Genomic DNA, 27,744 nt, shown 5'->3' with positions numbered 1-27,744 from the left:
GAGGGGAAAAAATGGAAGGTGCAAATGACTGCCGTACTTAACCCCCTCCAGTCATTTTTTATTTTTTGAGAATATATATATTTTATTTTCTCTATTTTATTAAATTAACATTTTTTTTTTGCGGTGGGGAAAAGGGGGGCAGACGTCTTGGTCCCTTTTTAACGGGTCTTGAGCTTAGTCATTCCATTGCTCACACATCATACTATGACACTCTTGTATGGTGGTGGTATATAACATATATATACTCCTTTTGAGATGGGGGGGTATATGGTTGAGTATCAGAGGATGGGGGGAATACTACTTCAGTGGTCCCCAACGGGTTGTAATTATAATGGTGCAAGGGTTACAATCCCACCTTACCGTAGGGGGCCTAAAAGGTTCCTTTGACCCCACATGAAAAGACATGCAATAATTGAGGGGGGCCCCACTGGTGCTCTTGCACTGGGGCCCACAACTGGTCCACTGGTTCTCATATAGTAAAATTTTGGCGCATAATTTGGGACTAAATAACCAGAAAATATCCTAAAAACTGCAATAGTGTTAATAGGGAATGGAGGCGTCACAGAACACGACTCTCCCCCTCTCCTGACGGCTGTCTCATGTTAGAAAAAAAGAGAGACGAGTTGATTTCTGCTTCTAAGTATAGATCCAGCCAATCACAGCAGCTCAGCGACGCTGTCATTGGCTGAATGTTCAGTCTCGCAGCGCTTTGATAGGCTGAAGTTAGCTCAGGGCGTGGTTTCCTAAACAAATAGGACTACACTTCCCTGTTGGCATTGCAGCGTGACGTCATCACGTTTGCCTTCGTGGCATTAGTTGCTATGGCAGCAGCACTCGTTTTGTTTTCTATTTTTCCGGCCAGTGCCAGATCACTTCCGGTCTCGGAGGGGAGAGGAGGTAGGTGGTCGAGGAGCGCTGACAGTTACTGTAGCTGGCTGGGACTTGTAGTGCGGGGTATGTGAGACTTAAGCAAAGCCTGATGTCTGTGTCCAGTCCCCTCTATGATCAGCTGATGCTTTGCTACAATGTATCAGTGGCGTCTAATGGAAACCAGACTTTCTATTCACTGACAGCAAGCAGAGATCTTGGGGCCTGATAAATTAACCTTTACTCTGCGGCTTTCATTAAAAAAAAATAATCAAATTTTAATTTTTGCATGTGGCTAAAAAATTATTATATATTTATAATATTTTTTTATGGCTTTTTAATTTATAGGTGGTTTGTGTGTTTTTTTTTTTTTTGTTTTTTTTCCATGGTTCCCACTTTTACATTTTCTTAATTTATCCTGACTATTGAGTGTGTACGTTGGAGTGGAAGGGGTTAAAATATTTTGGGAAGTTATTCAGCTTCTCACATCGGAGATGCTGATTTGACGCTACAGATCTCTATGATGTCATCGGAGATCTGTAGCCCACTAGACGTGTCGCACACTGTGATGTCACACAGATGGGGCAGTGCAGGGTTAAACTTCCAGGCTCGCTGCTGTGCGCCGCCCCCCTAACTCAGGATGCCCGGGCAGTGACTACATCCTGGAACATAGACGGGCGATAAACATCACTGGTAACTACTATGTAAGGCAGCGCCCCCCACAGCCTGTAACCGCCACCATCAGAAACCCCCAGACCTTTACGTATTCCCCTAACTCTTCAGACATTTCATTAGGTCCTAAATAACCAGACCCCCTTTTTTAGCTTTTTGTTTAGTTTTTCAATATTTTTAGTTTTTTATCTTTTTCTAACTTTTGTACAATCTTTTTTGACTTTTTAAGAATTTTATATAATTAAAACAGTCACCAATTTTGTTCCTCTCGTTGATACAAATAGTAACGAACGAACAGGACAGCAACAAGGAATCTTAAGGTTGCCATAGACAATGTTTTATTTATTTTTTTCTGTATATTTTAAATACATTGTGTATTCATATTTTTCACTTATTTGTTTATTTAATTGCGTTTACTGTTTTAATGGAAAAAAGAACTTTAAACGTTTACAAGTCAATTGCACTCCCCTCCCCCCGATCATAAACTACTTCTGGGAAGCTTTTTTTTTTTTTATATAACTTATATGAAATTTTTATTTTATATATAATATAAATAATTTGATATAATTTTTTTTTACACCAGGTTAAAAAATAAAAAAAAATAAAAATCTAATATAAAATTCTTATTTTGGAGTATGTGTATAAATATATACAATTTTTATATCTAAAAATATTTCCCAGACGTCATTTATGATAAGGGGGGAAAAAAAAGTAAAGTAAACAGCCCCCAGTCAATACCGGAGGTGATCTGTTGAGATCCATTCGTTCTGCCATACTACGTCATTGCTGAGTCTAATAGATGCCATTGCCGCTGTGTGTCACTCATTAACCGCTATATAGACAGCAAAACAGTTTTTAAACCACTTCCTTCTTCTTGGGGTCCCCAGTGGTCTTTGACAAAGTGGTCCACCTGACCTGTCCTTCTGAATTGAGAAGATGAATCTTAAAGGAATTTATCTGTATTTTTTTAGTACAGGCTCGCCTTTCTTAAAGGATCCTCTCTGTGCCATGTTCTGTTTCTTTCTCTACCTTCTCACAGGCTTTTACTATTCTGACTGACAAGAGGCACTAACCATGGCAGGGAAGAGTGGGGATGTGTTAAATGGAGGCGCAGAAGAGGGGCCCGCTGGTCTTATTAACAAGTAGGAACTATGATGAATGTATTGTCGTGTATAAGAATATAACTACTAGAATACTGCTCCTATATATAAGAATATAACTACTAGAATACTGCCCCCTATGTAGAAGAATATAACTACTAGAATACTGCCCCCTATGTAGAAGAATATAACTACTATAATACTGCTCCTATGTACAAGAATATCTAATATATATAATTGTCTTATCCGTCTGTCTGTCCAGGAAATCCCACGTCGCTGATTGGTCAGGCCGCGGCCAATCAGCGAGGCGTGATTTCAGAACTAGATGGCGGCCGTTAGCGGCTCACCCTCAGACGCTCGCTCCCACGCTCACCCTCACACGCTCCCACGCTCACCCTCACCCGCTCCCACGCTCACCCTCACATTCTCACCCTCACACGCTCATCTTGTGCTAGCCGGTCATCTCCCTCACACGCTCACCCTGTGCTAGCCGGTCATTTCCCAGCTGCTCGTAGCAGAAGTACCCCGACCGGCGGCCTCGCTCCCCGGTCCTCCAAAATTCATTAGGGGCCCCGGGGGGGATACATTTGGCAGTTAATTTAAAGTAGTGCACAACCCATTTAAACACTGCTTCGCTGATTAGTCGCGCCCGGTCGGACGCATACATATTCTAGAATACCCGATGCGTTAGAATCGGGCCACCATCTAGTAACTACTATAATACTGCCCCCTATGTACAAGAATATAACTGCTATACTACTGCTCCTATGTACAAGAATATAACTACTATAATACTGCCCCCTATGTACAAGAATATAACTGCTATACTACTGCTCCTATGTACAAGAATATAGCAACTATAATACTGCTTCTATGTACAAGAATATAACTACTATAATACTGCCCCCTATGTACAAGAATATAACTGCTATACTACTGCTCCTATGTACAAGAATATAGCAACTATAATACTGCTTCTATGTACAAGAATATAACTACTATAATGCTGCTCCTATGTACAAGAATATAACTACTATAATACTGCCCCTATGTACAAGAATATAACTACTATAATACTGCCCCCTATGTATAAGGGTGGGGGGTTTCTTTTGCCGACAGTTATCTCACAGCAAGACATTGGATTGTGAGGAGTAAAGTGAAATGTTCAACCTGTTGGAACAGAAATTAACCAATAATAGTGATATAATATTTTATATATTTCCCAGTTTGATTGCAAAATGAAAGTCTGGTAAGGAGAAAATTGAGGAAGAAATTATTTTTCCTTCCTCTCCTTATATTGCAGTGACTCTCACTCTTACACCTGGAATATTTCATTTTGGTAAATGAGAACAGAATTATGGCGGATTTTGCAGAATCTCATATTTTAGCTAACGAGTAGTTGACGGTGGCTTTACCCTTCTTCCTTCACTCATTAGTCTCCCACTTTCTTGATCCACAGGATTTTTCCCAAGATGATAACTCAAGCGACAGCCAAGGACTGGTTTGACCGGCGCCGGTCTCACATCCGCCCATGGAACAACTTTGTAGATCAGAGACGCTTCTCTCGGCCACAGAACTTTGGAGATCTTTGTAAGCGAGTGACACGAAACGTGGACCATTTCCAGAGCAACTACATCTTCGTCTTTCTGGGGCTCATTATGTACTGCATGTGAGTACCGGTGTTATACTCCAGAGCTGCCTGGTCAGGTCACCACGTTTGTAGCCCGTTCTGCTGGATTAAAGCCTGGTGAACCTCCACCAACCTGCCGATTTCCCCGGTGCGTTCTAATCTCCGATGTCCCACCGAGAATTCTAATCAGAAGAGATTTCGGCAGTAGCAGGAGGTCAACTGGACTCTGGTCCGACAGTCATGGACTACAGACCGGACCAGTGAACCAGGGTCCTGCAAATAGCTCTTATGGCAAATTCCTTGGTCATGTACCCACCTTGTTCCCGTTGACTTGTATTGTGTAGTGATTCCCGATCACTAGGTTGTATCATCACTTTATGATTAGTAGGAATCCCAGCTCTGGGACTTCCTCCAATCCCAAGTGATTAAATATTCTTGTCTACGCCAAAATGATCTGAATGAAAACTTGACTAACACCCCAATAATTATAATCTTTGTCACAGTATCACCAGCCCCATGCTGCTTATCGCCATCGCCGTCTTCTTTGGTGCCTGTTACATCATTTACCTGAAGACCCTGCAGTCCAAGATGGTCCTGTTTGGTAAGTTATGAGATGGCATTGCTGACACGATCTGTACCCGACTGAGGAATAGAAAATGTCTCCCTGTGCCCAGAGGAAGCGAGCCTGTTGGTTCACATGTCTTAGGTCTCTATAGACGGTGCCTTTCGCTGTCTCGTCTCCTGCTCCCTTTCGCTGTCTCGTCTCCTGCTCCCTTTCGCTGTCTCGTCTCCTGCTCCCTTTCGCTGTCTCGTCTCCTGCTCCCTTTCGCTGTCTCGTCTCCTGCTCCCTTTCGCCGTCTCGTCTCCTGCTCCCTTTCGCCGTCTCGTCTCCTGCTCCCTTTCGCCGTCTCGTCTCCTGCTCCCTTTCGCCGTCTCGTCTCCTGCTCCCTTTCGCCGTCTCGTCTCCTGCTCCCTTTCGCCGTCTCGTCTCCTGCTCCCTTTCGCCGTCTCGTCTCCTGCTCCCTTTCGCCGTCTCGTCTCCTGCTCCCTTTCGCCGTCTCGTCTCCTGCTCCCTTTCGCCGTCTCGTCTCCTGCTCCCTTTCGCCGTCTCGTCTCCTGCTCCCTTTCGCCGTCTCGTCTCCTGCTCCCTTTCGCCGTCTCGTCTCCTGCTCCCTTTCGCCGTCTCGTCTCCTGCTCCCTTTCGCCGTCTCGTCTCCTGCTCCCTTTCGCCGTCTCGTCTCCTGCTCCCTTTCGCCGTCTCGTCTCCTGCTCCCTTTCGCCGTCTCGTCTCCTGCTCCCTTTCGCCGTCTCGTCTCCTGCTCCCTTTCGCCGTCTCGTCTCCTGCTCCCTTTCGCCGTCTCGTCTCCTGCTCCCTTTCGCCGTCTCGTCTCCTGCTCCCTTTCGCCGTCTCGTCTCCTGCTCCCTTTCGCCGTCTCGTCTCCTGCTCCCTTTCGCCGTCTCGTCTCCTGCTCCCTTTCGCCGTCTCGTCTCCTGCTCCCTTTCGCCGTCTCGTCTCCTGCTCCCTTTCGCCGTCTCGTCTCCTGCTCCCTTTCGCCGTCTCGTCTCCTGCTCCCTTTCGCCGTCTCGTCTCCTGCTCCCTTTCGCCGTCTCGTCTCCTGCTCCCTTTCGCCGTCTCGTCTCCTGCTCCCTTTCGCCGTCTCGTCTCCTGCTCCCTTTCGCCGTCTCGTCTCCTGCTCCCTTTCGCCGTCTCGTCTCCTGCTCCCTTTCGCCGTCTCGTCTCCTGCTCCCTTTCGCCGTCTCGTCTCCTGCTCCCTTTCGCCGTCTCGTCTCCTGCTCCCTTTCGCCGTCTCGTCTCCTGCTCCCTTTCGCCGTCTCGTCTCCTGCTCCCTTTCGCCGTCTCGTCTCCTGCTCCCTTTCGCCGTCTCGTCTCCTGCTCCCTTTCGCCGTCTCGTCTCCTGCTCCCTTTCGCCGTCTCGTCTCCTGCTCCCTTTCGCCGTCTCGTCTCCTGCTCCCTTTCGCCGTCTCGTCTCCTGCTCCCTTTCGCCGTCTCGTCTCCTGCTCCCTTTCGCCGTCTCGTCTCCTGCTCCCTTTCGCCGTCTCGTCTCCTGCTCCCTTTCGCCGTCTCGTCTCCTGCTCCCTTTCGCCGTCTCGTCTCCTGCTCCCTTTCGCCGTCTCGTCTCCTGCTCCCTTTCGCCGTCTCGTCTCCTGCTCCCTTTCGCCGTCTCGTCTCCTGCTCCCTTTCGCCGTCTCGTCTCCTGCTCCCTTTCGCCGTCTCGTCTCCTGCTCCCTTTCGCCGTCTCGTCTCCTGCTCCCTTTCGCCGTCTCGTCTCCTGCTCCCTTTCGCCGTCTCGTCTCCTGCTCCCTTTCGCCGTCTCGTCTCCTGCTCCCTTTCGCCGTCTCGTCTCCTGCTCCCTTTCGCCGTCTCGTCTCCTGCTCCCTTTCGCCGTCTCGTCTCCTGCTCCCTTTCGCCGTCTCGTCTCCTGCTCCCTTTCGCCGTCTCGTCTCCTGCTCCCTTTCGCCGTCTCGTCTCCTGCTCCCTTTCGCCGTCTCGTCTCCTGCTCCCTTTCGCCGTCTCGTCTCCTGCTCCCTTTCGCCGTCTCGTCTCCTGCTCCCTTTCGCCGTCTCGTCTCCTGCTCCCTTTCGCCGTCTCGTCTCCTGCTCCCTTTCGCCGTCTCGTCTCCTGCTCCCTTTCGCCGTCTCGTCTCCTGCTCCCTTTCGCCGTCTCGTCTCCTGCTCCCTTTCGCCGTCTCGTCTCCTGCTCCCTTTCGCCGTCTCGTCTCCTGCTCCCTTTCGCCGTCTCGTCTCCTGCTCCCTTTCGCCGTCTCGTCTCCTGCTCCCTTTCGCCGTCTCGTCTCCTGCTCCCTTTCGCCGTCTCGTCTCCTGCTCCCTTTCGCCGTCTCGTCTCCTGCTCCCTTTCGCCGTCTCGTCTCCTGCTCCCTTTCGCCGTCTCGTCTCCTGCTCCCTTTCGCCGTCTCGTCTCCTGCTCCCTTTCGCCGTCTCGTCTCCTGCTCCCTTTCGCCGTCTCGTCTCCTGCTCCCTTTCGCCGTCTCGTCTCCTGCTCCCTTTCGCCGTCTCGTCTCCTGCTCCCTTTCGCCGTCTCGTCTCCTGCTCCCTTTCGCCGTCTCGTCTCCTGCTCCCTTTCGCCGTCTCGTCTCCTGCTCCCTTTCGCCGTCTCGTCTCCTGCTCCCTTTCGCCGTCTCGTCTCCTGCTCCCTTTCGCCGTCTCGTCTCCTGCTCCCTTTCGCCGTCTCGTCTCCTGCTCCCTTTCGCCGTCTCGTCTCGTGCTCCCTTTCGCCGTCTCCACAGCCAGCTATGTGTATAAGGTGCAGAGGTTCTACAGCAGGAAAAAGATTATAATATTCCTATTGCATTTAGGTTTCCATAGACTTTAAATCTGAAACTTTTCAAAGTGGCAATGCAAAGACAAGGGATAGGAATGTACTCATGGCAGATACTGGATTGGAGAGGGAGAGGGGATCACAAACCCTTCTGCATCAGTGTTTTATCAGCGCAAGAGAGGTGAGATTTGTTCAGTCCAGGGATGGAGCGGTGCTCATACATGAGCGCTAGTGAAGACAACAGCACCTGGACACCTAGACCTTGCATCTAGTATGTAATATTGGGAGGGACACTGCAGACTGAATCCAGATTTACCTGCCCTTCCCACAGGTCATTAACGGGATTGTCCAGTAAGGATACACACAGCTTTTTCATCTGTTGCAACGCAAATGTAACGTGCTGCAGAATATATCCTAGCTATATAAAGACTGAGATGTAGCTGATTGCTAATGTAACATATATAAGCAGGGGGATAACACACTACCTTCTTATTACAGGTCGAGAAGTCAGTACGGCTCATCAGTATGGCCTGGCAGGCGCCGTCTCCTTCCCATTTTTCTGGCTCGCCGGAGCAGGAGCAGCAGTATTTTGGGTTCTAGGTAAGAAATGTGACCACATTTTGCCGCAGGATGACCAACTCGTCACTGACGCTTGCAAGATCTTTCATGTTGATTCTCATGGTGAATAAAACTAACTTTTATTTGCGGATTGCATGTCTGATTTGTCTACAGTACAAGTTTAATAAAACTGCAAAAAAAGCTTCATGTGGACATAGCCTTGAGCTGTCAGAGGATGATGGGAGTTGTAGTCTTGCCACTGGTTGCAGGGCACTGCCCTAGAGACTGAGTTTGGGGAAGACACAATTCTATTACTGTCTGTATATAAAACCATACGCTTGTATAAACTTCTCTATATGGTAAAGAAATCAATGTGTTACTCCGCTCTGCGGCATCTCTCCCTATTACATTGTGCTGCTTTCATCTCCAGAACTCTCATCCTCTCCTTTTTTCTCCCTAGGTGCCACCCTCGTAGTCATCGGCTCCCATGCCTCCTTCCATGAGATCGAAGGGGATTTAGAGGAGCTGCAGATGGAACCAGTGTAGCGCTTCTTTGCCCTGTGGTGCCATCACATGGAAGCACTACGACCCGTCAGACTGTACTCATTGGAAACGGAGTAGCGCTTCTTTGCCCTGTGGTGCCATCACATGGAAGCACTGATAAGACCCGTCGGACTGTACTCTTTGTCATGTTCTCTATCCCTCTTTAATAATCCTTCATCTGTGAGCACTTTTGCAGCAACCTTTGCACAATGTCCTATAGGTTGGTGACTGTCGGCCAGTGACCCCTTTTCTAGAAGATCTGCCAATCTAATAAAGGGTCCTGCTTACTGCAGGGTGGGGTGGGCTGATTAGACCAGGTAAGAATAATAAAACTGGGATAAGAAGCGACAGCTGCGTGTCTTTATTGATAGGCTAGAGCCGGAGCTTCTTGTGTCTGTGTATGAGGTTTTCTGCCTCTTCTCTCTTTGTGATATGTAACCGTATACTGTAATAAACTTATAATTAACTCCTCGCTTCTGACAATTACTGGACGTCCTCCCCAGCAAGATGGAGACGTAGCCACATGTCGTCATCATCCCCCATCTAAACAAGGCTGCCATAAAATATCGCGGTGGAAAAAAACATTTGGCTGTCAGGTTGGAGCGTGATGTAACCTATTTAAAGGGATTGTCCATTTTGCATATCATTTTTTTTTGTAAATGTGTTCTAAGCCCGAAAATTGACAACTTAATACATCTCTATTAGAAACTCTGCACCTTTTTAACACTTTCTGCAACGTCTCCCATCATTGAAAATGTCAACAAATGGAAGGGTACATCCATCAACCTCCTAGAGCGCAACACGTTACATCTGCACTGGTATAAGGACATCCAAGACCTGCACCAATCTAGATGATTGCATCTGCACCCACTTCCAGGACAGAGCGCCATTGGGGACATGGTTTAAGAAAATGTCCAAAAAAAAAGCACTTCATAAGTTGTTTAAAGGAGTTGTTTGTCTTTGAAGTGGTATAAAGAAGGCGCCATGATGTAAGGGCAGAGAGTCTGATTCCAATGATGTGTCACTTACTAGGCAGTGTGTTGTTTTATTAAAATCAGTGTTTTATCAGCAGGAGATTATCACTGCAAGACTAGGCGTCTTGTGCCTCCTGGTCCAACCACGCCCCAACAGTGATTGGCAGCTTTTTGTCAGTGTACACAGAAAGTGGCCAATCGGTGGTGTGGGCTGAGTTATACAGGGCTCAGCATTCCTAGATCTGAAGAAGAGAATACCGACTATCACAACTGCTGCACCCAGTAAACTAAGTGATATATGACTGGAAGCAACATGGCCAATGTCCCACACTTTGTGGTGCCACGTTACCAGATATTAATATTTGGGGTTTTAGTGACAGGTGTAGGTTCTATAGCTATGGAAGACGTGTTCGGCATCGTGGAGCAGCGCCGAACACTATGTCCGTAAGATCAGGGATCTCATAATTTTTGGTGCCTGAACCCACATCTCATTTAGTGGCACCATCTGACGTCACCAGGGGAGGTAGGGGATTCTCAATGGACAGTTGCTGGTGAATGGTAAAATCGGACGTGTATATACTACATGTTCACTGTGAAAGTGCCCAATAACGACTACTATTACTACTAGGCAAGTTGTCTCGTCCATCAATCTTCAGTCAATTGGTGGCAGCGATGGGTGATCTTCCTGACTGCATAAAATGGTCATCTTAACAGGATGCGTGAGAAGTAATTAATCGTTACGCTACTACTAGCTCAACCCAGAGCTGGATGCACAGCTACACAGTTCACAACTGCAGTATAATGTCCTTCATGCTGCTACTAGCTCAACCCAGAGCTGGATGCACAGCTACACAGTTCACAACTGCAGTATAATGTCCTTCATGCTACTACTAGCTCAACCCAGAGCTGGATGCACAGTTACACAGCTCACAACTGCAGTATAATGTCCTTCATGTTGTTACTTTTGTCTCACACCAGAGTTGAAATCACAACTATACTGTTCACAATTTCTGTATAATGTCCTTCATGCTACTACTAGCTCAACCCAGAGCTGGATGCACAGCTACACAGTTCACAACTGCAGTATAATGTCCTTCATGCTACTACTAGCTCAACCCAGAGCTGGATGCACAGTTACACAGTTCACAACTGCTGTATAATGTCCTTCATGCTGCTACTAGCTCAACCCAGAGCTGGATGCACAGCTACACAGTTCACAACTGCAGTATAATGTCCTTCATGCTGCTACTAGCTCAACCCAGAGCTGGATGCACAGCTACACAGTTCACAACTGCAGTATAATGTCCTTCATGCTACTACTAGCTCAACCCAGAGCTGGATGCACAGCTACACTGTTCACAACTGCAGTATAATGTCCTTCATGCTACTACTAGCTCAACCCAGAGCTGGATGCACAGCTACACAGTTCACAACTGCAGTATAATGTCCTTCATGCTGCTACTAGCTCAACCCAGAGCTGGATGCACAGCTACACAGTTCACAACTGCAGTATAATGTCCTTCATGCTACTACTAGCTCAACCCAGAGCTGGATGCACAGTTACACAGCTCACAACTGCAGTATAATGTCCTTCATGTTGTTACTTTTGTCTCACACCAGAGTTGAAATCACAACTATACTGTTCACAATTTCTGTATAATGTCCTTCATGCTACTACTAGCTCAACCCAGAGCTGGATGCACAGCTACACAGTTCACAACTGCAGTATAATGTCCTTCATGCTACTACTAGCTCAACCCAGAGCTGGATGCACAGTTACACAGTTCACAACTGCTGTATAATGTCCTTCATGCTGCTACTAGCTCAACCCAGAGCTGGATGCACAGCTACACAGTTCACAACTGCAGTATAATGTCCTTCATGCTGCTACTAGCTCAACCCAGAGCTGGATGCACAGCTACACAGTTCACAACTGCAGTATAATGTCCTTCATGCTACTACTAGCTCAACCTAGAGCTGGATGCACAGCTACACTGTTCACAACTGCAGTATAATGTCCTTCATGCTACTACTAGCTCAACCCAGAGCTGGATGCACAGCTACACAGTTCACAACTGCAGTATAATGTCCTTCATGCTGCTACTAGCTCAACCCAGAGCTGGATGCACAGCTACACAGCTCACAACTGCAGTATAATGTCCTTCTTGCTACTACTTCTATCTCAACCCAGAGCTGGATGCACAGCTACACTGTTCACAACTGCAGTATAATGTCCTTCATGCTGCTACTAGCTCAACCCAGAGCTGGATGCACAGCTACACTGTTCACAACTGCTGTATAATGTCCTTCATGCTGCTACTAGCTCAACCCAGAGCTGGATGCACAGCTACACTGTTCACAACTGCAGTATAATGTTCTTCGTGCTGCTACTTCTATCTCACCCCAGAGCTGGATGCAAAGCTACACTGTTCACAACTGCTTTATAATGTTCTTCATGCTGCTACTTCTATCTCACCCCAGAGCTGGATTCATGACTACACTGCTCATAACTGCAGTATAATGTCCTTCATGCTGCTACTTCTGAACATGTGTTGCATCTAGACAGGAGAGCAGGAATCCGTTGCGTCTGTGTGCTGTGTATAGGAGACATCATAGTAGCGAATTTCCTCTGAATCTTAGATACCACTTAAAATTAGAGCCTGAGGAGAAAAATGATGTATACAAAGTGATATAAATTCCAGAAATAGCATGTACACACACGACTGCCTCTTCTGAACAGTCATCTGGAAATTACAGGAACACCTGAAATGTGTTTAACAACAGCGCCACTCTTATCCATAGACTGTGTCTGGTATTGCGGCTCGTGAACACGAGTTCCTTTTTATTTTGCAATCCAAGATGCTTCACCCTTCTCCGTTTTGCATGTCTTTGCTTCTGCAGTATAAAAAATCAGTCCGTTTGCAGTTTTTTGGGGTATTTTTTATTATTATTTATTTTTGTAAATCACAGAAAATGGCAGGAAAAACACAAGATAAAAAAAAAAAAATATTCTTTGACAACCTGACAAAAACTAATGCAAGAGGGGGGGTGGAGACACATAACAGACACAAGACGCAAACAAGCCTCCACCTATCGGGATTCACCGGGGTCCCTCTTATTGCCTACGATGCTCTAGCTTTGTCAATTTTTTTTTCCTATCCCTCCGCTATGTTGCTATACTTTCTCCGTTACTATTATCTCCATCCTGGATATATTGTCTGTTCCGCTTTTACTTGTATAACTTTGTGATGTCTACTTATTCCAAATCTGCCCTCTCCACCCCCACCGCTCCACTTTTCTGCAGACGTTGGCATATTACACATGAAGAATAGGGACATATACTGTATCTCGCACACCCTTTAAATACAAGACGTCAGGACATCCACTCGTCATTCCCTCCTAATACACAGACATCAGGACGTGTACCTATCGCCCCCTTCTAATAAACACACAGACACCTGGACACGTACCTCTCACCCCCTCCTAATACACAGGATGGATACATGTACCGCTCACTCTCGTATAGACGGAGTACATCAGATATGGAGGAATAGTAGGTGGGTGGTTGAGTGAAGGGGGTTATTATTACACATATAAGACTTCTATATGAGAGATGCTCATCTGGTCCCTCCGGAAGTCTAAGGGGGTTAACAGGGACCTATTAATGCCCCTTAAAACCCTACGGCTGTTCACCGGACACATTGTTCATGAGAAGTCATTTGACCACTACTGGTGCCCTCGAAAATCCCCGAAAATTAACCCCAAAGCTGATAAAACAGCACGTTACTAGTAATTCCGAAGAGCCGTGGTCATAGCCTTTGGCAGCATAGAGGTTAATACGAAGAGAGTACTATTGCAGCCCTCCTCCCACCCCAGTAAATTTGACATCTCTCCACCTTCTCTTCTCAAAGCTTTCTTTTTTACACTCCTCCTTCAATACTAAAATTGCCAGCAGTGAAGGGGGTTAGCATTCATAGTCATGGCCTTTTTCCTCTTCCCTTTCCATCCCTTCACCTCTTTCACTTTTTTCTCATGGTCTTTTTCCTCTACCCTTTCCATCCCTTCACCTATTTTGCTTTTTTCCCTGTGGCCTTTTTCCTCTATCCTTTTGATCCCTTCACCTCTTGCACTTTTTTCCCCATGGTCTTTTTCCTCTATCCTTTCGATCCCTTCACCTCTTTCACTTTTTTCCCCATGGTCTTTTTCCTCTACCCATTCCATCCCTTCACCTATTTTACTTTTTTCCCCATGGCCTTTTTCCTCTACTCTTTCCATCCCCTCACCTCTTTCACATTTTTCCCCATGGTCTTTTTCCTCTACCCTTTCCATCCCCTCACCTCTTTCACATTTTTCCCCATAACCTTTTTCCTCTACCCTTTCCATCCCTTCACCTATTTTACTTTTTTCCCCATGGCCTTTTTCCTTTGCCCTTTCCATCCCTTCACCTCTTTCCCTTTTTTTTCCCATGGCCTTTTTCCCCTAACCTTTTAATTCCTTCACCTCTTTCACTTTTTCCCCATAGCGTTTTTCCTCTACCCTTTTGATCCCTTCACCTCTTTCACTTTTTTCTGTTACCATCCTCTCTCTCCCCCTCCTTGATAATATAACATTAAAAGTAAATCATATAAAGGAAAAAAAGAAGAAAAAAAAAAAGAAAAAACTGGTTCTATTTATATTTATATATAATATATATATATATTTATAATTTTACAGAAAAAAAGGGGGGGAGAGAAATGAGTCGAAAAAAAGAACCAAAGTGGAATCTGGAACAGAAGGCTGGGAGGTGGGTTCACAGCGAACGTTGCGTTTCTTGAAATCCTGTAGTGGTGGTGGTTGCTGTTTTTGTCGGAGTTCTTTTTTGTTTTGTTTTTATCTTGTTTTTGTTTTTTTTTGTTTCTTTGTTGGGGGGGATTAGGGGTGGGGAGTGGAGAGGGGGGAAAGGGGATTCAGAGATTGGAGAGGGTCCAGGTCTGGGAGATGTGTCTCTGGGAATTTAATAATAGGACTCTTTTTCTACCCAACCTGTAAAGAAATGAAAAATAATGACAAGTTAGTGTATTAAAGGCCTTAAAGGGAACAAGTCATTTGATTACAGCTGTCCAAACCCGCCAGCAGGGTGAATCAGAGCCTGGTGGCACAATTGCAAAGAGGTATGTTTTTCTCCGAAATTCTTCATGTGTATACACAAAACCCTGACTCTGCACTTACCTCCTGGGTGTCTCCTAAGGATAAGTTTTCGGATCTCATCATATATAAAGATGAGGAAGCTGTATGGGAAGGCACAGAACCACCAGCTGGGCCTGCGCGAAGAGAGAAAGAAAAGATGCTTCAGCTTATTGGATCTCCTTTCTGCTTCAGCTTCTGATATTAGTCTTAGACCTATTTGGTTGACAGAAGGTAAAGGTGTTTGTAAAAGCTGAAGACAGGTGCCTATGGGACCCTATAGTAAAATTTTATTTCGGTGGGACTGGCCGATCATGTGTATAGAGCGTCCCAACTTTGGCGTGATGGCAGGTTTCAGGGAAAAGAAGGATTGGGCATTTTGGACTATCCACCTCCAGAGATGTCTGACAGCAGCTATTCCCCTCTCGTCATACAAAATGCATGCATGCTCAGCCAAACCAAGGGGGAAATTGGAGGAATAGCTGTCCCCTGTGTCTTTTGGGATGTCTAACGTTCATCTTCCTTACTTCAATGGGTACATTCTCAGTGCGATGTCCATCCCAGGGCAATAAGACAAGAATGCTGCGAGAGCGGTTTCCTCGAATAGACCAAAGATGAGGATCTTATTCCTGCATTGGAAAGAATTCAACAGATTATAATGGTGATTTAAGGAGTCTTCATCTTTATAGGGGAGTAACCAGGCTCTCGTTCTGTACAACTGCCACCATGCACCAGTCACTTTCCCTGCTGCTGAACCATTCTCTTCCTTATCTCTGTTCAACACCCTTCCCGTGCTCTTCTTCTTTACTAACGATCCAAGATTAACCTCCTCTGCCATCTTAACATCCCACGACTTTTCTCGTGCTGCACCAGTTCTCTCGAATGCGCTACCTAAATTTAAAACCAACATCCTCCTGTCGTCTTTTACGTTTCCTCCACCATACACTCCCTCTGATACACTTCTGGCTGGTGACTGCGAGTGGTGACTGGGTAGTATATATTCTGGAGGAACAGAAAAGGACCCTAAAGTCTAAAGGGACTGGCAGAATTGTCCTACTTTTGGGCGGGCTTTGCATAAACCCACCGCTTGGCAAGTATAGAGTCCATTCAATTGGGCGCTTGGAAATGGATCAGTGATCAGTGTAAGCTTTACCTTTGCAAGTGCCACCTTTTAAGACTCTCCTGTGGTGGCACCTGGAATATTTTTGTCTAAGTCACTTACTTCATGCCTTGTTGGAACACGGAATTTCTTCTGGTTTTGCAGATGATGACATCGGCCCACTGTACGACCACGATGCTGACGAAAAAGGCTGTGTGACATGTGAACTCCACGATCTTACGCTGCTCATATGTCTGAAGAAAGAGGAGATGATGGTCAGTAGGTCAGAGATGGTGGAGCCTGTGCCAGCCTGGGATCTCTTTGGTAGGTCACATTTCAGGATAGATGCAGATCCCACCCCAGAAATGAGGGGTCGTCCATCCAGTCATGTGATCTAACAATGGTGGGATGTGGTCGAGGACAACACCGTTCTACAGATAGGTGAAGGTTTCGAGAGGTGGGACCCACATCTATCAGACATCTCTATATGCTATAAATGTCTAAGACATTTTTTTACCACTCACCCATTGTTGGCCATAACTGTCTTCCAAGTCGTTAACACTTCTGTCATCCCAATTTAACCGAATGCCAACTAAGTGTGATGGCAAGAAACCGTTCTCTGCCAGAATGACAAAGTAGGAGAAGAAGCCACCAAGAGCCTGGATCATACCTGAAAGGAGAAGTAGGAAGAGAAACATCACAATCCTGGAGAGTGGACTTATTTTTCACGTCATTCCTATATCTTTCTCTTCTTTGTTAGGACAAGTTCATTTACCCCTTCCCAACACAACCAATTTTCATTTTGACCCTGTTTATTTCCTTCTTTTCTTCCAAGAGACGTAACTTTTTCACTTTCCGTCGACATAACCACACAAGAGCTTTTTAATATTTTTTTCGCGGGATGAGTGTTCGTTTTGAATGACAACAGTCATTTACCATATAACGTACTGGAAAAAACTGTGAAATTTGAAAATTAAATGCAATTCTGCCATTGATTTTGGGGATATTTTGTTTCTATGGTGCTCATTGTGCTGTAAGAATTGACCTGGCAACATCAATCAATAGGTCAATTCCATTATGGCCATACCAGACTTGTATAGTTTTTTTCTTTATTGCAGTAGAGAAAAAAAAAATCTGAATTTTTTTTTTAAATATTGGTTTGTGTCACCATTTTTCAGCTTTATTTCCATCAAAAGGGATGTGTTAGGGCTTCCTTTTTGCGAGGCGAGTTGTCGTTTTCATTGATATCATATTGCACTGTGTATGTTGTTTTGATAGCTTTTTATTGAATTTTTTTTGGGTGAGATGTGTCGACCAAAACGTGGCAATTTTGCTATTTCGATTTTTATTTTTGTTTAGCTTGTAGGTTAAATATATCTATATTTTGATAGATGAGACTTTTACAGATGATACTGAATATTTTTTTGATGTTCTTGATTTTTAGAAGGGCAAAAGTAAGTGATTTGAATTTTTATGTTTTTTTATTTTTTTTTTATATTCTTCAAAACATTTTTTCCAATTTTTTTTTTATTATTATACGATAACGCATTGGAGTTTCCTCTCTCTGTCCACACTAAAATCATCACTGATTGAGATGCTACAGCTGTTAAATGAATGACCAGGATCAGAGTTTTCTCTAATCTCAGTGGTTAGTGGGGGAGTGTGGCCTTTTTCTTCGAGGGTCTACCATCCCAGAGACTTACCAATTTGCCCATATGCCATGCTGATCAATCGTTCATTCACCAGTTTGTCTGTCCGGGGATTTCTTGGCTGCCTCTTCATAATGTCACTCTCTGCTGCTTCATAGGCCAAGGAGATGGCGGGGACCTAGAGAATAGGTTTTTTTTAATGAAATTTTAGGCATAATAATTTCTGACTTGACCTGTTAGTCATTTCTTCGTAACCCTACAGACTCCTCAGACTCGTTACTTACCATGTCAGTGCCCAAGTCAATGCACAGGATGGTGATGGTGCCCAAAGGCAGAGGGATGTTGGCCATAATAAAGAGCAAGAAGGGGGTGATCTCAGGAATGTTACTAGTCAATGTGTAGGCAATTGACTTCTTCAGGTTATCAAAGATGAGGCGACCTGCGTAGAGAAGATCTCATTTGTAAGGTTGTATCTACGAGCATGACTTCCATGTTCTAAGCTCCGTACGCCGCGACCCTATCCCATCTTACCTTCCTCCACGCCGGTGACAATAGAAGCGAAGTTATCATCCAGCAGGATCATATCAGCTGCTTGCTTGGACACATCAGAACCTGCGATTCCCATGGCCACCCCAATATCAGCTTTCTTCAGAGCGGGGGAGTCATTTACACCATCACCGGTGACAGCCACAATGGCACCCTATGAGAAGAGCAGAGATGAGCTAAGACTAAGTGTATAGATAATGAGGTCCTGTAATGGGTCATTGATGGGCCCTAGGTCATATGTTATGTTACTGTGATGTAGACCCCTTTATCATATATAAGGGTCTACATACATAGAGAACTAGAGCAAAAATCTTAGCGAACTAGAAAAGAGCAATTCGATTCACTTTGTCCTGCTGCGGTCTTTAGCTTGGGATTCTGGTCGCTTACTAGGCCCTACGACGTCATGAATTTATTTGAGGCTTAGTCCATAAGTCTCAGGCGACATCAGCACATGCGTCGTGCCATGATGCCGTGGGCCAAGCGTGTTGTCTATATTTAGGCATCTTCTCATGGCTTCTTAAGGTGACCAGGTTTTCAGTGATGTCCTCACCTGGCGCTGGCAGCCTTCCACAATGATGAGTTTCTGTTGTGGGGACGTGCGTGCAAAGACAATCTCTGTATGGTTCTGCAGGATCTCGTCTATCTGTTCAGTGCTCATGTCTTTCAGGTCTGTACCGTGGATAACACAGGCCTTGGCATCCCTGTCGACACAAAGTACAAATTACATATAGAAGACTGGGACATGAAGACAACTAGTAGGTTTCGTTCCTTCCTAAGGATTCTATCGTTAGACTCCTTCGTCCAAAACTTGAGAATTCAGACTTGACTGGAGCTAAACTGTTGTTTGCAGGATCATCACAGTGATTTAAAGTGGTATTCTTAAGTAGGAAAGTTTCTGATCGCTGGGGGTTCGACTGCATGAACCCCCACTGATCCCAAGGACCGAGGCTCTGAAGAGCCCCAAGTGAATGGAGTGGTGGCTGATCATGTGCATTCATTCTTAATGGGAGCACCAGAGATATAAGAGCACAGCACTAGGTTGGTCTTCAGCACTCCCATAAGACTGACCACCGCTCCATCAACACGGGCCTCTTCAGAGCCCCAGTTCTCAGGATCGGTGGGGTCCCAGTGGTCAGACGGTCACCATAATGATCGAGAAGTTGTTAGATAGGAGATACCTTTCAAACATAAGAATATCCCTTTGAGACCCCATAATCAATAGACTAACTATATTAGCGGGCTCAGGTGTATGGGGAGGCTTCCTGACTCTCGCCCCACAGATGTAGGGGTAGATAAGGATCCGGTATGTCCAATTTTAAACTGCCGATCCTTTTGTTCTCGGCGAATTAAGAGGAGTCTGTCAGCGGCTCTCTCGTAGAGTCGGGAGAGAGACGAATGATGGGCGAAATCACCATTCAGCCAACAGCTATCTATTGTGTATGGGGGCTCCTTAGTTTAAAGACCCAGCAGCAGTGTAGAATTAAGCTTCCTAGGTCTATAATTCTCCTTGTAAGACATTATCCACATGTTGCCATGCCCCGTTGGTCCCTGTCTTGGTGTTTAGCTTTACCTGGGATTAACCTGGGAGACTGGGATGTTGAGTCTGGCTGCAATGTCTTCCACGGTCTCGTTACCCTCTGAGATGATGCCTACACCCTTGGCAATAGCTTTGGCTGTGATTGGATGATCACCAGTCACCATGATTACCTAGAGCAAGACATAAGGATGATAAAACAAATGTGTTAGAGAGCAAACCACATAAAAGTCATCTTCTGATACGTCGTTGGGTCCTGAGCCAAGGTCCGAGTGTCTCCACAGACTATAGTTTTGACCAAATACCTTTGTCAATGCTTAAAAAGTGGAAATCACAGACACAAGTTCCTAAATAAAGAGCCCTTCAGATCAATAAGGAGAAAACACTGAAACAGTAGAATTGATGCGAATCAATTCGCAAGAGCGGGGCCATCGGTCGCAATTTATGGCCATTGAACGGGAGCCCTGCGAACCGCCTTTTATTTGATAGCATCTGAGGTTCTACATTTTTCCAGGAAGATCCCACAAGGAGAACCAGAGCAGCACAGTCAGACGTTTCCAGCAATGGAAACTTCAGAGTGATGCCTAAAGAAGTGGCCTCTAATTTGGACTCTCCAGCTGGGAGTTGGAGTTTCCCAATACCTGGAGAGCCACTAGTTGTGCATTTTGCTTCTTTGCCTAATTGTGTGATCAGTTTTTAATCTATTTCCTTTTTTACCCCCTCACCTTGATTCCTGCACTCCTGCATTTGCCCACAGCGTCGGGTACAGCTGCTCTGGGTGGGTCAATCATGGACATGAGTCCCACAAAGCAAAGGTTCTCGGTACTGAAGTTAAGATCTTCGGTATCAAAAGCAAAGCCCTTGGGATGCAGTTCTTCTGGGAAATAGTAATGGCAGAATCCTGGAGAGAGATATACACAGAGAAGTAGATCACTACATAGGAATACTACGCAGGGTACGAGACGCGTTGTCATCAGGATCTTTAAGCAGCACAGCCTCGGGCTTCAGGCAATTATGTCTCATCTTAGACAGTGTTTTATGGCTTTCTCTCCCTATCTCTATGCTAGAGCTGTGACGTCCTCTCACTTGCCAGATTCACTCAAAAAACAGCAGCTGCGTTCCCTGCCTCTGCTTTTATACTGGCTCTGATATCCCCACATGATTGGCTTTGCTATATCATGTGATGTGGCTGCTGCATTCCCTGCCTCTGTTTTTATATTGGCTGTGATAGCCGCTCCTTATTGGATTTGTTATACCATGTTATCTGGCTGCTGCATTCCCTGCCTCTGTTTTTATACTGCCTCTAATAGCCCCTCCTGATTGGCTTTGCTATTTCATTTTATGTAGCTGCTGCATTCCCTGTCTCTGCTTTTATATTGGCTCTGATAGCCCCTCCTGATTGCCTTTGCTATTTTATGTGATGTGATAGTTGCAAGGCATTATAGGGAAGCCCTTTTCTGTATGATGCAATCACAAATTGTTCAAGTTCACCATGTCTTGCGATTTTCCTAATATTTGACCCAAATTTGATTAGATTTGATATCTGTACCCTGCCCTTATTTTTTTCTTAATACATACCCAATACTCTCTCTCCGAGTCCTCCCAGCTCCAAGTATGCATTCTGGAAAGCCTCTTTCAGCTCCTCATCCAGTGGTTGCTCTTTGCCCTGGATTAAGATGGTGGAGCAGACATCCAGGATTCTCTCGGGGGCTCCCTTCATGACGAGCAAGAAGCGGTTATCATTGGGGTCTTCAGTCTCATGGATGGACAGCTATGGAGCAAGAAGGAAATAAAGAAGCTTAGGGTAGAGCGCCACCTTATTATTCTTGGCGATTGTAATATAATAGCAACAAGTGGGCATCAGGACCTGGAATCATGTGGTCTGTACAATGTTATGTAGGTGTCACATCCACATGATGCTAGGGCCCGAGGTCTCCAGCAGAACATCGCCCCATCACACGGCCACCGCCAACTCATCTTCCTCTCATAGTACCATCTCTTCCCTGGGTACGTGATGGAATCCTTACTCATCAGGTCAGGCACCTTCAGCCATTGCTCCATATGGTCCAGTTCTGGTCCAATTTTTTTTTTTTATTTAAAAACTTAAATGCATGTATTTGGGGCTAAAAATAATTTTTGCAATCGGGCTTCATTAAAAATGTTGCACCGTTTTACTTTTATGCCCTCTTTGTTTCCCTGCATATGCAACCTTGATGCGACCTGTGGTCATAAATCAGTTGAGAGGAGCTAAGAAAAGACAGATAAAAGAATGACAAACTTTTTTTTTATAGCGGGCTGACTGACAGATTCTCAGTTAACTCATTCTGCAGCCAGTAATAGCCAGTGCAACGCAGAGAAGGCAAACGGTGCAACATTATAAAAGAAATACAATTGCAAAAATGATTGTTAGCCCCAATTATATGCAATTAATGATGAAAAAAAACCTTAAATGTTATGAGTTAACGGTGTATGCTTAGTATCCTGACACTAGCAGCTGCCAGGAGTCACTTCTTCAAGGGCGTACATATGTTTTACACCTTCACATTATGTAAATCCTTCTTTGCTTAATGTAAAAATTAGCTGATTAATATTATAATAAATATATATAAAAAAATTCTATAATTTCTAAATTATATAATTCTGACTGCCTGATGCCATCACTAGAGGGAGCTAGCTGCATACAGATTTAAGTGTAGTGAGCTCCCTCTAGTGGTAGCTGCAGATAGTGTTGCAACAACCAGGGAAAACAGTTTAGTACTGGGCCCACATTGAACAAACCCGTCAGCGTAATGATAATTTTTGTTCTCTGTGATCTCGGCCACTTCTCATTTACAATATTTAGTGTTTTGGTAAATGTGCAATAAGCAGAGAGTCAACGTTGGGGTATGTGCACACTAGATTTATGGCACGTGCCTTCTATTCTGCGTCCTGCCGATGAACGGAGATTAGGGTAATGTGGGCACGCGATGTACCAGGCCGGAGAGGTAGAGTTAAAAAGCTTTTATGTTATTATGAAATGAATGTTAAGAAGGATCAGGATGGGATCCTACAGCAGCTGGGACTAATCTCTAGAGAGAGGATGACAACGGTGGTAAAGGAGGGTGAAGGATGCACGCGGAGAACGTGGCGCTGAACTATGAGACCACCGGAAGCTGTCTTAAAGGGGAACTCTAGTCTAAATTATCTTCTGATAGGTCATAGAAACATTTAAGAAGGTCCCATTGTTGAAGTCTGTGATCTCGGACCACCACTGATTCCCATTATGATTAGTATATATAGAAAAATGAAATGAGTTGTAAAAAATTGGTTACCCACAAAAATTTGGCCTCGACCTATCCGCTGGTTGCGTTTTGAACCTCAGCTGCAATACCACACACAACCTGTGGACAGATGTGGCGCTGTTTTTAAAAGATGTTTTTTCTAATCCAGGACAACCCCTCAATAGGTCATTTCATTGTGGGAAACAACGGTGGTCTGAGTTTTAAAAATTATTGTGTGTTAACACCCCACCACCCTCCCAAAAAATAAATCACTCCAAAGAGCCATCAGACAAACTTGTTCTCCACTGCCTGTTGTCAAGTGTAATCTATCTCTAGCAGCAGAGACTCCGAAGATGATTAGAGGAAGTGCAAGTGAGTCTCTGTCTCTGTACACGAAGTAGTGGCGGGGTTTTGGTCCTCTTCAGGAGATTTGGGGGTCTTTTTTCTCGCTACAGGAAGTTGGAGCAGGGATTTGTCTCTCTAGAGGAAGTGGGGGCAGGTCTTAGTCTCTGCAGGAAGTGGGGGTGGAACTTTGTCACTTTACAGGAAGTGGAAGAGAGTGTTTGTTTCTCTACAGGAAGTGGAGGCAGGTCTTTAGGTCTCCACAGGAAGAAGGAGCCTGGTCTTTGTCTCTCTATAGGAAGTAGGGGTAGCTCTTTGTCTCTCTTCTGGAAATAGGGGCACGGCTTTGTCTCTCAACAGGAAGTGGGAGCAAGTGTTTCTCCACAGGAAGTGGGGGCGGCTCTTTCTGTCTCTTCAGGAAGTGGAGACAGTTTTTTTTATCTCTCTACAGGAAGTGTGGGTGGCCCGTTGGCTCTCTAGAGAAAGTTGGGGGTAGGTCTTTGTCTCTCTACAGGAAGTGGGGGCAGCCAGGGGCAAACATGAAAGATTATGGGGCCCACAGCATGAGTTCTATTTGGGCCCACCCCCTCCCCAGCCCCCCCAAAAAAAAAAACAAACCGGTAATATTCAGTGGAGTCACAGAAGAGTATATCTCACCACTTTGCAGCCCTTACAAATACACGTTCCAGCTATATGGCCCTCCATACAGTATTATGGGCACCACATAGTCCTCCATACAATATAATGGGCCCACATAGTCCTCCATAAAGAATAATGGGCCCCACATAGTCCTCCATACAGTATAATGGGCCCCACATATTCCTCTATACAGTATAATGGCCCCACATAGTCCTGCATACAATATAATGGGCCCACATAGTCCTCCATAAAGAATAATGGGCCCCACATAGTCCTCCATACAGTATTATGGGCACCAGACAGTCCTCTATACAGTATTGTGGCAACCACATAGTCCTCCATACAGTATAATGGGCCCCACATAGTCCTCAAAACAGTATTATGGGCACCACATAGTCCTCCAAACAGTATTATGGCCCCCACATAGTCCTCCATACAGTATAATAGGCCCTACATAGTCCTCAAAACAGTATTATGGGCACCACATAGTCCTCCAAACAGTATTATGGGCACCACATAGTCCTCCATACAGTATAATGGCCCCTTATATTGCCCCATCTATCTATATAATTGTCTTATCCCGTCTGTCTGTCTTTCTGTCTGTCTGTCTGTCTGTCTGTCTGTCCTGGAAATCCCGGGTCGCTGATTGGTCCGGCCGCGGCCAATCAGCGACACGGCATTTCAGAAAAACATGGCGGCCATTAGCGGCTCATGTGTGGCACGGAAGTCATCGGCGATGCAGCCGGGAGATGCAGCCGGCTGCTTGCAGCATAAGTCCCCCAACCGCAGGCGCCGCTGACCTACATGCGGCTATCGTCGGAAGATCAGCGGCTACGGCCGCTTATCTCCCGAGGACAAGTGTGACGCCCCTCCCCTCCTCTCCCCTCCCCTCCTTTCCCCTCCTCTCCCCTCCTCTCCTCTCCCCTCCCCTCCCGTCCCTCCCCCCGCTCGATCAGGACCCCGGCACCCGGCATCATACTTACCCCTCCCCTCCTCTACCCTCCCCTCTCCTCTCCTCCCGTCCCTCCCCCCGCTCGATCAGGACCCCGGCACCCGGCGTCATACTTAGCCCTCCCCGTGCCTGCGCAGCAGCTCCTGTGTCTTCCGCTGCAGCTCTGTGACGTCTCAGGTCAGAGGGCGCGGTGACGTCTTTATGTAGCACCCTGAGGATTCGGCTGCTACAGGGGTATTGCACCTCAACCCAGAGGTGTGATATTCCACTCCCGGGTAAGGATGGAGTGTGGAACTGAGCTCGGTAGGCTGCATGCACTACACACATCCCATTTCCGAGGAGCAGACCGACGGTACTCCCACTTAGAAATGTGCAGGTACGACCGAGTCTGTTCCTGGCTGGAGTGGGAGGGGGGTGGAACATCCCAAGTAGTGTAGGGGCAGATAGGGGGAGCAGCCTGGGTAAAGATAGGAGCTCATTGGGTGCTGGTCGCCTGAGCTCACACATAGAGGGTGTATATAAGGTGGGCACCATCAAAGATCAGGGTCAGTCTGTGAGTCTTTGCAGAGAAGTCAGAGGAGGAAGAGGAGCAGAGCAGTCCCAGAGAGAGAGAGAGAGGAGAAAGAAGGAAAGACCCAGAGAGGGGACAAAGAGAGGACTCTGAGAGCCCAAATTCAAGCTACGGGTGAAGAGTCGGCATCAGGGTACCGGAACCCAAGCTGGTGGGGGCAAAAACACACCCCAGCCAGAGACCGGAGGCCGTGGGCAGCGTCTGCCACGGCCACCCACCACATTCACCACGAAGGCATACCACGTGGAGGGTCAGGGAACCCAAGGCCAAGGGTCACCCAACAGAAGGCCCGAGGGAGCTGGACCTGGGTGGATCACTAGTGGGGACGGCCAGAGAAAGGACAGAAGGAGAGCTCAGGGTCACGCTCCGGACTCGCTTGGGGGTTGGCTGGATCCAGGACCTGGTGGACGCAGCACGGCTCGGGAGGTCACTTGAAGCTGGAGTGACCGGAACATCAGCAGTGAGTAAATACCCTAAACTGCACAACCCGACTCTGTCTTCATTTAACACCTATGCTGCACCACCACAACCCCCATCCTCTGCACCTGACCCCCTGAGGCTATACCCCACCCGTTGGGGGTTATACCACCAAAAGCTGCACCTACACCATCAGCCTCAGCGGACCCTGCTGCAGCGGCGGCCATAGTGACCGCAATACAACGGGTGGCGTAGTCGACAATAAAGAACTTTATAACATCTGTAGGACTGCCACATACAACTGAGTTTGACACCCTGGGCACGGACCGGGTCACAGCCACTCGGAAGACTACAACTCCCATCTGATCCGGCTCCGGATATTCCCCCTAAAGAATATGGCCCAGGGGGCGCGTCATTTACACCGCGCTCTCTCCTGACCGGTCACAGCGCACAGCGTGAAGATGCCGGCTACGCTGGAGTCCAGAGAAGCAGTGAGGTGAGTATTGGATTTTTATTTTTTTTTGTATGGGGCCATAGGGGACCTGCATGGGGCACTATGGGGGGATGGGACATCCTGCATGGGGTATTATATAGGGGGGATGTGACAGCCTGCATGGGGCATTATATGGGGGGAGAGGTGACATCCTGCATGGGCCATTATATGGGGGGAGAGGTGACATCCTACATGGGGCATTATATGGGGGAGAGGTGACATCCTGCATGGGGTATTATATAGGGGGGATGTGACATCCTGCATGGGACACTATAGTGGGATGTGACTTCCTGCATGGGGCATTATATAGGGGAGATGTGACATCCTGCATGGGGTATTATATACGGGGGATGTGACATCCTGCATGGGGTATTATATGCATGAGGTATTATATACGGGGGATGTGACTTCCTGCATGGGGCATTATAAAGGAGGGTCGGGAGACATATGCTAGAATACCCAATGCGTTAGAATCAGGCCACCATCTAGTACAATATAATGGGCCCCATATATTGCTCCATACCGTATAATGGGCCCCATATATTGCCCGATACAGTATGATGGGCCCCCTATATTCCCTCATACAATATGATGGGCCTCCTATGTTCCCCCATACAATATGATGGGCCCCTTATACTGCCCCATACAGTATAATGGGCCACATGTATTGCTCCATACAGTATAATGGCCTCCATATATTGCTCCATACAGAATAATGGGCACCATATATTGCCCCATACAGTATAATGGGCCCCATATAATGCTCCATACAGAAAAAGATAATCAAATACTCACCTCTCCCCGTTCCTCCACTGCTCCGGTCTCCTCAGTGTCTTCTGACCCTCTGCACTGCTCAGCACAGAGGGCGCGCTGTAGTGACATCATCGCGCCCTTTGCGCTGAGACGTCACAGAGCTCAGGCGCAGAGGGCGAATGATGTGAGAGGGAGCGTCAGTTGACGCTCCCTCTCCTATCATTGTTTTCAACTGTATCGGCATCCAGGATGCTGAAACAGTTTAAAGTACTATAGGGGGGTGAGAGCTAGTGCCGTCACCGAGCCTCCCCGACTCACGGGCCCCATAGCGACAGCATGTTCTGCTGGCATTGATGGTACGCCACTGGGGCTGCTCTTTGCTTCTCTTCAAGAAGCAGGAACAAGTGTTTCTTACTGTACAGGAAGTAGGGGGTGCTTTGTGTCTCTTCAAGAAGTAGGGCAAGTCTTTATCTCTCTACAGGAAGTAGGGGTGACTCTTTGCCTCTCGACAGGAAGTGAGGGCATCTCTTTGTCTCGCTACAGGAAGTGGGAGCGGCTTTTTGTCTATCTACAGGAAGTAGAGGCAACTCTTTGTCTCTCTTAAGAAGTAGGGGCAGGTCTTTGTCTCTCAACAGGAAGTATAGGTGGCTCATTGCCTCTCAACAGGAAGTGGGGCAGCTTTTT

At 46.6% G+C, this 27,744-nt stretch overlaps 2 protein-coding genes across 4 annotated transcripts in view; one reads left to right on the top strand and one right to left on the bottom strand.

Annotated features, from left to right (window-relative positions):
- The first annotated feature begins 765 nt into the window (after window positions 1–765).
- Window positions 766–9,140, top strand: RABAC1 (Rab acceptor 1). Of its 3 annotated transcripts, none has more exons than XM_073655891.1 (6): window positions 766–897; window positions 2,579–2,681; window positions 4,099–4,308; window positions 4,773–4,870; window positions 8,066–8,167; window positions 8,586–9,140. In XM_073655891.1, exons 2-6 carry the CDS (start codon window positions 2,614–2,616, stop codon window positions 8,669–8,671), a joined length of 564 nt encoding a protein of 187 aa, XP_073511992.1. In that variant the 5' UTR covers window positions 766–897; window positions 2,579–2,613; the 3' UTR covers window positions 8,672–9,140. The 3 variants fall into 3 exon arrangements, with proteins under 3 accessions (XP_073511992.1, XP_073511994.1, XP_073511993.1); XM_073655892.1 differs by having other exon boundaries at window positions 857–954; XM_073655893.1 differs by lacking the exon at window positions 2,579–2,681 and having other exon boundaries at window positions 774–897.
- Window positions 9,141–12,560: 3,420 nt separating this feature from the next.
- Window positions 12,561–27,744, bottom strand: part of ATP1A3 (ATPase Na+/K+ transporting subunit alpha 3) — a 148,334-nt gene continuing 133,150 nt past the window's right edge. The window contains exons 12-23 of the mRNA XM_073655890.1: window positions 21,212–21,404; window positions 20,359–20,534; window positions 19,670–19,806; window positions 18,650–18,800; window positions 18,085–18,253; window positions 17,838–17,992; window positions 17,608–17,731; window positions 16,429–16,574; window positions 16,028–16,158; window positions 15,333–15,434; window positions 14,851–14,942; window positions 12,561–14,664 (exon numbers count right to left, since the gene is read on the bottom strand). Of these exons, the coding sequence (XP_073511991.1) occupies window positions 14,636–14,664; window positions 14,851–14,942; window positions 15,333–15,434; window positions 16,028–16,158; window positions 16,429–16,574; window positions 17,608–17,731; window positions 17,838–17,992; window positions 18,085–18,253; window positions 18,650–18,800; window positions 19,670–19,806; window positions 20,359–20,534; window positions 21,212–21,404 (1,605 nt within the window). The 3' untranslated portion in view covers window positions 12,561–14,635. The remainder of the gene's footprint in view (window positions 14,665–14,850; window positions 14,943–15,332; window positions 15,435–16,027; window positions 16,159–16,428; window positions 16,575–17,607; window positions 17,732–17,837; window positions 17,993–18,084; window positions 18,254–18,649; window positions 18,801–19,669; window positions 19,807–20,358; window positions 20,535–21,211; window positions 21,405–27,744) is intronic.

The sequence above is a fragment of the Phyllobates terribilis genome, unplaced genomic scaffold, assembly GCF_046119375.1.
Source record: "Phyllobates terribilis strain yellow unplaced genomic scaffold, ASM4611937v1 Scaffold_12__6_contigs__length_324123572, whole genome shotgun sequence".
NCBI classification, from domain to species: Eukaryota; Metazoa; Chordata; class Amphibia; order Anura; family Dendrobatidae; genus Phyllobates; species Phyllobates terribilis.
This window is presented reverse-complemented; position numbering and strand designations above follow the sequence as displayed.